The 15,014-nt window shown below is 39.2% G+C and overlaps 1 protein-coding gene across 1 annotated transcript in view; it reads right to left on the bottom strand.

Moving 5' to 3' along the window:
• Window positions 1–15,014, bottom strand: part of ANO4 (anoctamin 4) — a 451,959-nt gene that overhangs the window by 56,300 nt on the left and 380,645 nt on the right. The window contains exons 19-23 of the mRNA XM_027107320.1: window positions 9,596–9,632; window positions 7,379–7,490; window positions 6,364–6,421; window positions 6,127–6,224; window positions 4,210–4,352 (exon numbers count right to left, since the gene is read on the bottom strand). Of these exons, the coding sequence (XP_026963121.1) occupies window positions 4,210–4,352; window positions 6,127–6,224; window positions 6,364–6,421; window positions 7,379–7,490; window positions 9,596–9,632 (448 nt within the window). The remainder of the gene's footprint in view (window positions 1–4,209; window positions 4,353–6,126; window positions 6,225–6,363; window positions 6,422–7,378; window positions 7,491–9,595; window positions 9,633–15,014) is intronic.

Here is a 15,014-nt window from a genome sequence, read left to right as displayed (position 1 = left end):
AGGCCAACCAACCAACCAGCAGGGTGGGAACACACACAGCCCCATCCATCAGCAGACAGGCTGCCTAAAGTCATCCTGAGCAAATCGGTCAGTGTGATACACCACATTGACAAACTGAAGAATAAAAACCATATGATCATCTCAGTAGATGCAGAAAAAGCTTTTGACAAAATTCAACACCCATTTATGATAAAAACTCCAAAAAGTGGGCATAGAGGCAACGTACCTCAATATTATAAAGGCCATATATGACAAACCCACAGCTAACATCATACTCAACAGTGAAGAGCTGAAAGCATTTCCTCTAAGATCAGGAACAAGACAAGGATGTCCACTCTCGCTACTTTTATTCAACATAGTTTTGGAAGTCCTAGACAATGGCAATCAGAGAAGAAAAAGAAATAAAAGGAATCCAAATTGGAAAAGAAGAAGTAAAACTATCACTGTTTGCAGATGACATGATACTATACATAGAAAATCCTAAAGATGCTTCCAGAATAGTACTAGACCTCATCAATGAATTTGGTAAGGTTGCAGGATACAAAGTTAATACACAGAAATCTGTTGCATTTCTATACACTAACAGTGATAGATCAGAAAGAGAAATTAAGGAAACAATCCCATTTATCATCACATCAAAAAGAATAAAATACCTAGGAATAAACCAACCTAAGGAGGCAAAAGACCTGTACTCTGAAAACTATAGGATGCTGATGAAAGAAAATGAAGATGACACAAACAGATGGAAAAATGATATACCATGTTCTTGGACTGGAAGAATCAATATTGTCAAAATGACTATACTATACAAGGCAACCTACAGATTCAATTCAATCCTTATTAAATTACCAGTGGCATTTTTCACAGAAGTAGAACAAAAATATTCTAAATGTGTATGGAAACACAAAAGACCCTGAACAGCCAAAGCAATCCTGAGAAAAGAAAATGGAGCTGGAGGATTCAGGCTCCCTGACTTACAGTAATGAAAATAAAAAACAAAAATAAACAAATGGGACCTAATTAAACTTAAAAGCTTTTGCACAGCACAGGAAACCATAAAGAAAATGAAAAGACAACCCTTAATGGGAGAAAATATTTGCAAACGAAGTGACCTACAAGGGATTAGTTGCCAAAATATACAAATAGCTCATGGAACTGAATAGCAAAACAAAAAACACAACCCAGTCCAAAAATGGGCAGAAGATCTAAATAGACATTTCTCCAAAGAAGACATACAGATGGCCAACAGGCACATGAAAAGACTCTCAACATCGCTATTTATTAGAGAAATGCAGATCAAAACTACAATGAGGAATCACCTCACACTGGTCAGAATGACTGTCATCAAATAGTCTACAAATAATAAATGCTGGAGAAGGTGTGGAGAGAAGGGAACCCTCCTACACAGTTGGTGGGAATGTAAATTGGTACAGCCACTATGGAGAACAGTACGGAGGTTCCTTAAAAAACTAAAAATAGAACTACCATACGACCCAGCAATCCTGGGCATATATCTGGAGAAAACCATAATTCAAAAAGATACATGCACCCCAATGTTCATTGCAGCACTATATACAATGGCCAAGACATGGAAGCAACCTAAATGTCCATCAACAGAGGAATTGATAAAGAAGATGTGGTACATATATACAATGGAATATTACTCGGCCATAAAAGAGAATGAAATAATGCCACCTGCAGCAACATGATGGACCCAGAGAATATTGTGCTTAGTGAAATAAGTCAGAGAAAGACAAGTGCTATATGATATCACAAGTGGAATCTAAAAACATGATACAAATGAACCTATTTCCTAAACAGAAAGAGACTCACAGACTTCAAAAACAAACTTATGGTTACCAAAGGGGAAAGGTGGGAAGGAGGGATAAATTAGGAGTTTGGGATTCACATATACACAGTACTATATATGAAATAGATAATCAACAAGGACCTACTGTATAGCACAGGGAACTCTACACAATATTCTGTAATAATCTATATGGGAAAAGAATCTGAAAAAGAATGGATATATGTATATGTATAACTGAACCACTTTGCTGTACACCCGAAACTAACATAACATTGTAAATCAACTGTAATATAAAATAAAAATTAAATTAAAAAACTATAGATAATGTGTAAATAAACGGGTATTGCTGTGTTTCAATAGAATGTTATTTACAAAGCCAGGCAGTGGACTGGCTTTGGGTCTGAGGGCAGTAGTGTGTTAACCCCTCACCTACACAGATTGGTTACATTTGTGCATAAATTGGTGAATATTTATTGATCTGTACACTTTTGATTTATATGCTTTTCTCACTATATATTCTACTTCAATGAATACATTTTAAAAATACAACAAAGCAGGAAAGTCATTAAGAAAATAACAAAAACAACAAGAGCAGAAGCAAGCAGTTAGGATTCACTGGTCTGCTTGTAATGCTGCTTCTGAGATGTGTTTCTTGCTGCAGAGATACTGGAGTATTTGGAGCACTACCAGTTCTTTTCATGCACTCTATATACCAACATTATTGTTCATTTCCTTCTTTATGGGAGGAGAATCCATTAAGAGACCTCCAAGTGCTTAGTTCACTTAATGAATTCCCTTTGTTAAGTGTTATTATTACTGCCCAAATTGATTTCTTCTCCAAGTTATATCATTCTGCCATTCTATAATTGAAACTCTAAAAACATTGGTAGGTACTTAGGACATAAGCGACCTAAGAAACATTAAGTATCAACTCTACTACTGCTTTAATTTTCAGATTTGCCCAGAAAGAACTTCTTTCAGAAGTAATGTATCTTGCCCATCCCTACCCCCACTTTCACCCCAATGTTACAGAGCTTAAACATAATTAGAAAAAAAGAGAAAAGCTATCCACACTCAGTGTATCTGCTAAGGGATTTTGTTAAGCTTTTCTCCCCTGGAAGATAAGAATAGAAAAATAGTAATAATGACAGGGATGACATATATCAAGTACATACTACGAGCCAGGCATTGTTCTAAGCCCTTTCCATGTGTTAATTTATTTAATCCACATAGAAGTGCTCTGAAGTGGTTACTTTTTCTATCCCCATTATAAAGAAGAGGAAAGTGAGACAAAGAGATTAAGTAATTGCCCAAGGTTTCACAGTTAATAAGTGAGGGGCTGGGATTTGAACTCAGGTAATCTGTTTCTAAAGCTCATGCTCTCAGATACATGCTAAAGTAAGTAGCTTGGATTTGATTATAGAGAAATCAGATTCCTTCAGTATAAGTGTAGCATAGCTTAAGCATTCCCAGCTTCCTGCCACCCCCTCAAGGGAAATGACTGTCCCCCGTCTACGCCCTACTGACTCATACTGCAGCATCTAGGCCACTTTATTGCACTTACCTTTTGTATCTCTGACTTTCCCTCACTGGGCACTCTTTCAGAGCTGGGACTGTGCCTGATTCCTATCTCTCTCCTATCTCTAGTGCCAAACATAATGTCTGCCTGGACATAACATGGCTCAAAAGATGTCTGCTGGATACAAACTACTATATATAAAATAGATAAACAACAAGGTCCTACTGTATGGCACAGGGAACTATATTAAATATCTTATAATAAACTATAATAGAAAGGAATATGAAAAAGAATGTTTATATTCTTTTATGTATATATGTATAACTGAATCACTTTGCCATACACCTGAAACTAACACCACATTGTAAATGAACTATACTTCAATAAAAAAAAAACATGTCTGCTGAATGAATGAATCAATCACACCATGAGTGATCGCTCCTTTTTCTTTGGTTCACCAAGTTTTCAGCTCATTTTTTTCTGGTGATTTATTACAAGGGACAGGACACAATGTCATGAAGAACGTGAAGTGACTTGGCACTATTTCTGTCAATAAAGCTTCTTAAAGCAAGAACACCCTTCCTCTGCATTTAGCTCAAGAATCCCCCCATACTGCTAGCCTCGACGATAACGGTGTATGTCTAGTTAAGTGTAGCTAGAATTTACATTTATAATTAATAGGATAAAACAGACAACAAGGTCCTACTCTATAGCACAGGGAACTATATTCAATATCCTACGATAAACCGTAATGGAAAAGAATATGAAAAGAATTATAACTGAGTCATTCTGCTGTACAGCAGAAATTAACACAACATTGTAAATTAACTATACTTCAATAAAATTTTTAAAAATCAGATAAAATAGGCTATTTTCATACTCATTTCTAAGTATTCGTCGAAAAGTCCGTAGGCATTCATCGGTTGAAGGTTGTAGTCCTTTTCCCACTGTGGGAAACTTATTTTCCTTTCAGGTCCATGCTCTTGTCGTACTTTCCTTCTAGTCCACCAATTCTGAATTAACCTGCACAACAAGATCAATTTATTTAAAAAAATATATATGTATATAGCTGTTCATAAGACTTAAGTAATAAGAAATAGAGTTAGAATATAGAACAATAGTTTAAAAAATTTAGGACACGCTGGCAAGGAAATGAAGCCTTGGATTAGAAGGGAAATAACAATGGAGGCTACACTTCAAGCATTCATACTTGCAAGTGAACAGAATGATTGATGAACTTATTTTAATCATTCATGAAACCGTCTCTCGTCCAGTGTTGCCTCGGAGGGTTGGGTAGAGGACTGAGAACATTGATAACCTGATCCCCCAGTACAAAGGCAACCCGCAGGCCTCTGAGAAGAAGATGGTTTGGCCTAGCTGGCTTAGTTGAGGACCCGTGAGCAGTCTTACCATGGGGTGCTGACCTGCATACTCTGACTCGAGGGCCCTAGAAGGTCTGAAAACCCACAAAGGTTTCCTCCTCTCCTGGCATACAGAAGCCCGCAGGTCCACAACTGGATCTGCCTGCTTTTGGGTTGAGTTTGACAGAGGCTCTGATTCCCAATAAAATGCATCTCACACTGGTGAGGTTAGTACATTAATCCTTGGCAGTGTTCAGAATGCATCTTACGATACGGAACAGGGTTGAAGAAATTGGGGTGTGTGGGGGGGTCAGGTTTGTGTGCTGTAGGGGGCAAGGAGAAAGCTGAGGGGTATCTGAGAGTAGTGATGCCAAAGCAAAAACAAATGTGAAATAAACTAAATAAGGGGATGGGTATCAAAGACAATTCTGTCTACTTCACAATTTTGCTCTATGTCCATATTAGTAGAAGATAAATATAGTTCCCTTTGATGTCTATGACATTTTGAGAAATTATGGATGATACTTTAAAAGAGAATATAATGCTTCTAATTTTAAAATTTTATGCTTTGTTTTTTTTAAGTTTTATAGAAAACATCAACACTTGGAAGAAGTTTTCTAAAAATAAATCTAAGAAGAGAAAATTACTGGCAGTGGTTCTGACGGGGAGCTAAGAGATGACTTTTCGAAGTGAACCGAGTTCCAGTTAATTGTTCTGGCTGAGTGGTCTTCCCTGAAACCTGGAATTCTCTATGGAGACACTTGAGCTGACCTGGAAACCTGTAGGCGTAGAATTAAAGAAGAAATAGAAGTGCTGCTGATTTATGTCCCTTTAAAACTTAACTGACCAGAACTGAGCAGACACAGCCAAATCCAAGGTCATCCTTACAAAGGTGATGCAGGTTTTTGCCCGTTGCCATCAACATAAACTGTTATCATCAGATAATGATGTTTTTACTGGTTAGGATAGGCTTACTTAGAAATACTCCAGTTTCTTTTTTGAATCATTTTTTTAGGTCTTCTTTCCATAAGTTCCTTTCCTGTACAGTTGAATTTAAGGAAGTTTAAAGAAATTACCATTTCTGATTTATTGCAGGGGTTGGGGAGTAAAGACCTCGTTAATGTGTCATCATCATATAAAGCAGCTTGGAAGCAGGTATCCAATTATTTAGGGGCCCACAGAGACTTCTTAAAGAATATTCACTTTTGTTTATGCGATTTGTGCTAAATCTTCCAAAAGAGCCAATGTTTATTATTTTCATGATTTGTCTTTGAATATCTAAGCATGAAGACTTAGCTCCAGGTACACACACGCACACGCACACGCACGCGCGCGCGCGGGCTTAACTGCTGAGTCTGCATTGCTTATCTTACTTGCCACCTAGAAAAGCCAATGAGACATGCTGCCTCTCAAGTATAGATATCTAAGGTACTTACGGGTAGCCAAGTTCCATGAAATTATTCCAGGTCTGCTTTAGCACCATTATAATACCCATTTGCATACAGAGATCAATAAGGCATCCACTAGGGTGGCACTGCGAGGTAAGCAAACACAGAAATTCAAGAATCAATGGTAGGAAGAAAGGCTGTCTGGTTTCTAATCTGCACAAAGTTGCCCTAAGCCTGTTTAACGCCAAGTCTGTAGGAAACAAGGAATGATGGGAGAATACAGACCTCTTCTAGTCTCCACCTGTTTATCAGCCTCAAGTAGGCACCTGGGTGTCCTGTGAATCTTCAACACACACAGAAAAACAAACCATTAGCATCCTGTAGCCTTCAGTGAATATTATATTCAGATTAGCACATCCTCCAGGGAAAATTACCGGTGCAGTAAGGAACAGGTCTCAGGGAATTAGGAAAACTCTCTGGAACTGGCATAATGGCAGCTTCTGGAATTCTCCGGGGGGTATTTCTCTCCTGGCCCTTCTGTCTGGCTCCTGAACACAGAGGCCAGTCCTTGATGCCTGCTGTGACTTTTAACATTTTCTGCTGAATATCAAGGGGCTGTGGTGTAAGCAGCAGGTTGGGTTTAAACACATCAGATCTTTTTGAATATTAGTAATGCCGTGTTTTTTATTTTTTAAAACGAAACTATTTGACTAGCATTCCATACTGAAGTAGCTGGAAACTGCGGACAGGCTGCTCATCCATTTCACTAAAACCCATACTCAGCTCTTCCCTGGTTCTCGTCTCCTCAGACACGCTTCCTGGTGTAATGAAGTTCATGGTACCTGGACGTTCCACATCCTCAGAACTGCTGGATTCAGAAGCTACCCAGTCTCCTTCGGCATCCTACGTCAGCCCCCTTTCCTGTCTGAATGTCCTTCCCTCCTCTGTGAGGTCAGGGATCTGGGACATGCTGCCTGCCGTCCTCCCCCTGATGCCACCTGCTCTTATAGGTGTGAGATCCAGAGGCCCGATTCAGGTACAGATGGAGCCTGCAAGTTTTACATTCACACTTCACGTGTGCAAACTATTTTCTTCTACTCACCTGAACAAGAAAAGGTACAAGGGACTTTGATGGAGACCATTCCCCAGAATGGGAAGGGAAAGGAAAGGAGGAGACTGTTCTCCTCTTTATACACTTTATAAAAATCACCCTAAAGGCTGGCCTCTCTGTCACCCTGGTCAGTGACCTCTGTGTGCTCTGTCCCTGGCCTGGGGAGGTGTGGAGAGAATGGGTTCTTACCTTCCGAGGAAGAATGCGATGTAAAACGTGGAGCTGTTCAGATTGACAAACTGAAAAAGAAACATTTTCAGGGTGAAGCTGTTCTCCCACTCGGACTCAGTGCGAGGCTGTTCTGTGGACACAAGGGGAGCAGAGTTTGAGAGGCTGCATCTGATTCCTTCTCAACTCCCTCTGTCCAGCTCCCCAGACGCACGGGGTGGGAGCAGAGGCTTCCTAACGAGGCTGCAGGAGAGCCCAGCTTGCCTACAGACGACATGCGACGGAATGGACCATCCATGGGTTCCTCAAGCTCCCAGACCAGCCCCAGCGAGGCTTTGGTGGGAAGTGACTACTAACTTGTCCGAGGGCAGGGAATATCGTTTGTTCCGCTGTTCCAGGATGCCCGGAGAGCCTGGAGTAGAGACAGCCAGGCTGAAGGGGCCGCACTCCCGGCCCTGGCTCCTTGCAGGAGCCTCTCCTTTTGCTCTTAGTTTCCACCTGTGGGGTGGGGCCTGTGTGGCATCAGGTCCCCTCCCATCTCCTAATAACTCCTTGGTCTCGACTTCTATTTCTGGTGTGATGTGAGGTGCTACTGGGAGAGAGGGAGTCAGACCCCCCATCTCAGAATGAGCATCTGACCCCGTTACCTGTCACCCTCATCCATCATCATTTTCATTCTCAAGGACAAGTACCGAAGAGGTGACCTCATCTTTAGAGCTTTTATTGTATAGCAGCATCTTTGTCTTACAATTTCCTGACCTCAGTCAGGCACCAATTTTCATCTTCTTGTATTTCAATTTCCATACAGCAAATGCTCTTTGGACATGGTGATGCAAACCAAAAATACGGATCAATCCTCCAACCTGAAATCTCATGTCAAATGTGCTTATCCTTCCCCGGAAGTTGCATCCTCACCTCAAACAACGTCAAAGAAAATGCATTTAATGCAATAGCACTTTCTATTTCCACATTCCCTGAGCTTCTAATTGCTCATTTACCATTTTACCCCATCAATTCCTTTCCCACAAGTTATAGCTCAAAATGCTTCCCAGGAGTATATCTGAGAAGGGAGGGGAGAAAGAATGAGAATCGGATTTCAAATGGTTTAAATGTCAATTTCAGAACAAGGCCATACTGCTGTTGAGGGAAGAAATGACAAAGGACGCTTCAAGGGCTTTAGCTTTACTTCACTTCTGCTAATGAACTCTTGGTTACACAGGAAGGTCTCCTAGCTCATCAGCCAGCTGGGTGGGTTCCCAGGTGGCCCAACCAAAGATTGACCATGGCTGATATCTCCACAGGCATCTTTTCCAGCCTGGAGCAAGGTCTCCCCTGGACACAGTCTATCAATGGGCAGTTACCTCTTCTGTGGACATAAACTTCTATATTTTTGGGCAAAGAGTGGCGGTGATGGAAGATTTCAGTGAATTCAAAGGAGATATGCCAAGTGCCTAGCTCTGTATCTGGCACATAGAAGGGCTCAAAAAGATGAGATGCCAGATGTATCTGGCATCTTTTATTATAATGATGATTATAAATGAAAACACTTTTGTGATTTTTTTCTCCCTTTGGCAAGCTACATATGGGAATGTGATAAAACAGGTTTTGTGTGGGAGCATGTAATTTTCTCAAACTGCATAGAGTAAAATGACTAATATCTCATTAATGAAATTGGGACAATTCCTCTATCTTGAAAATGTAGTAAATGTACAGCTCCTAGCTGGTTACCAGATTGTTCTGGTGCCTTAAAGAGTCAGAGAAACGTTCCTAGGGATGACTTGTCCAGATGAATGTCATTTCCACGGATGTCAGTAATGGTTAGCCTGTCTACATAAAAGACTCCCAGTCTTCAAAGCAACTAATTTTGCTGTGATTTTATATGCCATTAAAACTTGCTGTGTTTTTAATTAAATAAAAATTGTAGGCAACAGCAAATGAACACTTTTGTAAATGATTATAGGTACTTCATACACATGTACTTTTGTAAGAGAAAACCTACTTTAAATTATATTAGCTCATGAAAGATAATGTCTAAATGCTTTAAAGCTTTAGGTAGGAAAGATTCTCTCAATTCCTAGACATATCTAACATGTCCTGTTGAGGGCAAAGAACAAATTGTTGTAGGCAATTCAAAATAAAGGGAATATTTGTTTTCAGCAGTGTTTCAGAAGTGAATCTTTGAGAAGGTATTTTTCAGACCACAATACTGTACTGTGAAATAAAGAGGGTTCCACTTACCTAAGTTTGTCAGAAGCAGTGCAACTTTTTCATAGAGCTGTAAAATAAATTTAATACATTTAACAAACTGTAGATGTTCTAAAATCTGTAATTATGAAGTAAATAGGTAAGTCATAAATGAAAATAATTTCATTAACCATCCACTGTGCAAACAATGAAAACATCATCAACAATTGTGTCCTTTCAGGACAAGAAAGAATTGTACAAGGTCCCATTTTAATATTTTAAAAGTCTCACTTCTTGTTTTGGGGTGAATAATTCTGTAACAGCAGGCCAGCTGCCACTAATTATCAGCTTGCTAAGGGATACTGGGCAAGTCACAACATTCCTGGGTCTCCTCAATGTAAAATCTCTAAGACTGCTTCTGATAAGGGTCTGTAATCCTATTGTTTTTATGGGCTGATTTTCTAGATTATAGCATTCCTAAACATCAAAGTGATCAAACATTATTGGGAACTGCCAAACTTATGGTAATCTGCTTTTCTATTAGTGAATTAGATGCATCACTAACTCACCCAGCCATCTGGTAAATGGAGGGTCCTAATAGGATGGAAGGGGTGTGTGTCCCTGTGCTTGTGTGTGTGTATGGAAGTACAGGGGGTACAGTTAAGGGCAAATCCAGCTCTAGGAGATTCCCTAGGGAGGGTATAAATTGAAAAAGAAAAGAGCAAGTGCTTTCTCTAAAATGAAAGATGATAAATGAAAACGAAAAAGAAAACTAGTCAAATGGATTTGAACAATATGAAAATTAAGATCACATTTAGACTAAAGTTGTGAAATTTCACTGGTTAAAATTCCCCAGGCTGGAATAACAGCTTTACCAGCCAGCAAGCTATAGGTCTTGGGCATGTTACCTCACCTCTTCTTCAGACCATCGTTTTCCTTACATGTGGTTGAGAATGGGTATTGGACACACTCATCTTGAGGTCCTTCCTAACTTTTGCATTCTCTTACCCCAGATTTCTTCTAACTACAGAAATAGTCTAAATACTCAGATTGTATGACTCTAAACTTTCAGCAAAGACTGTGGTTTGTTATATTAAGATATAAATAATTCATACGGCCACAGTATCAAATTTTGTATATAGAAATCTCAGACTCTTGGAGTCCAATGTTAAAACAGACCGGTATAATTTTCAGTAAGAAATCTTGTGTTATAGATGAGTCATACATCTCAATTTTATCATAAAAATAAAATACTGGTAAACAACATATTAGGACAGATATTCTAATCAAAATTAATTTAATATTACAAAGGCATGGTATTATTAAAGTTACTTACATAATTATCAAGGAAAATTAAATTCAACTGGTGAGACAACCTTTCTCAAAAATATAATTTTTGATTACCTAGTTCATCCTTTAATCTTTCATGTTGAGGTACATTTGTTAAAGTGCCTCGCTTTGCACACTTGCCTCAAAGGCCTTGAGAGCTGGTGATATGCCATCGTTATTTTTGTTTGGAAACTGAAAAAATTGGAATTTAAAAAAGGAACAGCACAGGAGTTGAAATATAATTATTATTAACCTTTTGAAAAGTAAGGTAAAGTGTATGAGGACACTGGGATTCATGGCATCTGTGAACATTTTATCTGGATGATACAATGAGATGGAGAGTGAGACTTTGAGCAGGATGCAACAGAAAAGAGCACATAAACAAAGGGACTGGGAGCCAGCAAGAGAGCTTCACATGAGTGGTTTCTGGAAAAGGCCTGATTTCTCATTAGCCAGTTGAGACAGAAAGCACGGATAGTTTGTTCTGATAAGAGTAGTAGAAGATCTAAGTTTCCAAACTGGATGCCACAAATGGTTACTGTCAGAATCTTTAACTAACAGCAAGCTTTCTGATCCTAAGGATATGTCCAGAAGAAGCTATGAGCACTTCTAATTTTATCTTGTCCACCTGATCAATACATGTGGGTTTGTTCTGATGCAAGCCATATTTTCTGGTTTAGTTCTTTTGGAACAAGTCATTGTGGTTTTCACTGTTTACAGGTTATAATGAAATGTCAGATTCATTTTGGTATGGCTGAATAAAAAGGATGGTAATGACTTTTAACGTCTTCCTTTATTGGCATATATAGCTTGAGACCACTATATTGAGATGTTCTTTGGTCACTAGTGAAGCAGAATAATATTGAAAGAGCATGACAAGGAGGAGTGAGGAAATCTGTCTATTCACTCTGTCTTTGAAATATTTATTTTTCAAGACATGGAATAAAATGAAAACCCCGTAACTAGTCACTAAGAGGCATAATAGTTTGTTAGGATCCAGAATACTTTTGTAAAATAATATGAGCTTTATTTTTTTTTAAATACACATAAAAGTAAACACACATTGTCAAATCCAGAAAATAGGCATTCCTTATAGATCTTCTTCAGTTAGGGTTGGAAGAAAGTCAGAAATAGGGTATATGATCTATAATAATTATTTGAAAGAGGCTTTAATGAACATAAATTAAATACCAATCTAGCTCTCAAGATTTTTATATTCAGTTAATGAAAAAGTATTCATGATTAATGTCCAAATGATTTTTTTTTTGCAAGACCAGTATGGCAAAAATTTTAAATAATTGAAAACAATTTATATAGCTATAAAAACTATATTATTGAGTCATAAAAATGTCTTAAATTGGGTCATTTCAGCAGTCATTAATAGTTTAGTTCTGAACTGGTCAAAGCTATGTTATAGTCATTAGTCTGTCATTTGTCCTTTATTCAATATTTGCTTTTTAAGGACTTAAAATTTTTAAAAATATATTTTGATGAAGAGCTTTCCCAGCTATATTACACATTTGGTTGCCTTCATAATGGAACCTGCAAAGCTTCAGGGCATAAGACAGGAGTGTAAAGGTGTGTGCTGGATGAGGATGTCCTCAGAGATGGCCAATGAGGGTAAGGCAATTGGTCACTGCACAAAAGGGTCCTGGATGATGCTGGTTTTAGAGTGTGTATGCTTTTTATTTTCTTTCTTTCCCCTTGCTATGGCTTGTCATTTTCTGACCTTGTCAGTATTCTTGCCTTAGTAACCTTCTGTTATTTTAGTTTGATGTTGGCTGAGAAATCAGAACACCAAATGTGTTCACATTGTATCTAAAACTAAAGAAAGAAAAGAAAAGAAACCTTAAGGGCATTCCTAAGAATGACACATGTCAGCTTTAGTGTGTGGGCTTGGTCATCCATTTTGGTGACTCAGAAACCCTTTGTTAAATAAAACATGTAAAACGCCTACCTGTCTAGCTCCTGGCACACAGTAGGTGGTTTGTAGTGGCCCTAATTATATACTATTTCATCTCCCCTCCTGCTTTGTTTTTAGTTTATTTCTTCTTTTCTTGGCTGTGTTCCACTAAGCAGAGGTTTTTGGATAAGTGATTTTCAGTTAAATGAAGTGACAACACTGGCTCCTGGTCAAAATGTACCAGCAAGCATGTGTTTATAGAGCCACTGCATATATGCAGAAATTTATTTCTTAAGATGTATAAATTAAATTTTAATAAGACATTGGAGAAGAGAGATGATAAAATACAGTAAGCTTTAATTCACTGCATCCTACCTGGACGCAGAATCTTTCACTGCTCAGGCTGTTTGGTTAATTTCACTATGAATCACTCCCCTTCACAACGAATATTCATTCCACAATTAACTTTGAGACTAGCTGAACCGGGGACAGGGGGAGTGCAAGGGAGTGACAAACAGTCACTTTCAATCTCCACTTGACCAAGCAGTTACACAGTCATCATGTCAAAATGATCTGCAGGTGCTTTTTTTTCCCTACCTTCTGGATTTTTAAACTTTTTTTCTAAAATAATAAAGAAGTTCCTGTATCTTTAATAATAATAATAAATTACCTATATTTCATTATCTCAGTGATTTCAGCACAATGGCCCAGATTTAAGTTACAGTATAAATAAGGGTGAGGGGAACTATAATTGAACACTTACTCCATGCCTAACACTATACATGGCACTCTACATACGTTATTTATTCCCGCCTACAAACCTCAAGTCTAACAATGTCAGCCACTGCCTTTTGTTCTGCAAACAGTAACAACAATTTACTGAGAGCCTACTATAAGCCAGAGCCTGTTTCTGTTGCCAGAGTTTGGAAACTTAGATCTTCTACTACTCTTATCAGGAAAGACAAAAGTTTCTGCCCTCTTGGGGCTACATTCCAGTGGAGAAGATAAATAACAAAATAAATTTTAAAAACAGCCTATTAGATGGCGATTAACGCCATAGAACAAAATAAAGCAGGCGAGGAGCTAGGAAATGGTCAGACGGCAGGAGTGGGTTGCAATTTTAAATTGAGTGACGAGGGAAGCCTTATACTGGAAAAGTAACAGTTGAAAAAAGACCTGAAGGAGGTGCAGGAGTAAACTCTGCAGACCCCACGGGAAAGAATGTTCCGGGCAGAGAGAAGAGCAAGTCAAAAGTCCTAGGGTGAGAGCTTGCCTGGCACATTGAAGAGAAGAGGGAAGGCCAATGAGAAGCAGGAAAGTCAAGGTGAGGAGAGAGGAGACAAAGTCAGAGACCTCGCTGGGGCCAGATGAGGGAGACCCTGGGTCTCCATGTGAAGACAGAACTTTTATTCTGAGCGAGAGGAAAGCCACTGGGTACAGTGAACAGAGACTGACTTACATGGATGAAGCTTGCTTGCTCTAGCTGCTATGATGAGCCTGGATTGAGGGAAGCAGACGTGGAAGCTGGGAGACCAGCTCAGAAAGCACTGCAGTAATCCAGGTGGGATATGCTGGGGACCTGGACCAAGGTGGGGACTGGGGATGTGTGAAAAGTGCTCAAATTCTGGATACATTTCGATGCTGAGAGAAGCAGAGGAGTTTCAACCTAGGCGACTACAATGGGGGCTGCAGGAGGAGCTCATTCTGGAGGGAAGATGGGGAGTTGGGGGTTGTGTGTGTTCGGTGAGGATGTTTGGGGTTCAAGGGAGACAGCTGGGCTGAAATATACATTTGAAAAAAACCTGAAATCAACACAAGCTACAAGTACCACCCTGAAATACTCCTTGCTGGGTTATTGCAAGAAATGCTTTGGATACTAACTTCCCATCGTTCAGAAGCAAAAGGAAACAGGAACCAACACTACTGAGCTATGTCACAGAGTCTGAGCTGGGCCTTTAAAATATATTTTTTCTCTAAATTTCCCCAAGAGGTATACAGTGTTATCTTACTGGATAAATAAGGGAACTGAGGTTCAGAGAGGGTAAGTGCCTTGCCCAGTCTTACAATGTAGAAAATCCTGGAGGCCAGATTTGACTCAAGCCTTCTGTATCCCCAGATGAGTACACCTTATGCCAGGCACTTTGCAGCCAGGCCATAAGTGCCACATAACTGACCAGCCTCTCTAAGGCCAGGTCCCTTTAGAAACAGAAGAAGACTCACCTGTAGCACACACATTTTATC

This window comes from Aethalodelphis obliquidens, unplaced genomic scaffold, assembly GCF_003676395.1.
Source record: "Aethalodelphis obliquidens isolate GAN/ISIS:26980383/991018 unplaced genomic scaffold, ASM367639v1 scaffold8, whole genome shotgun sequence".
NCBI lineage: Eukaryota > Metazoa > Chordata > Mammalia > Artiodactyla > Delphinidae > Aethalodelphis > Aethalodelphis obliquidens.
This window is presented reverse-complemented; position numbering and strand designations above follow the sequence as displayed.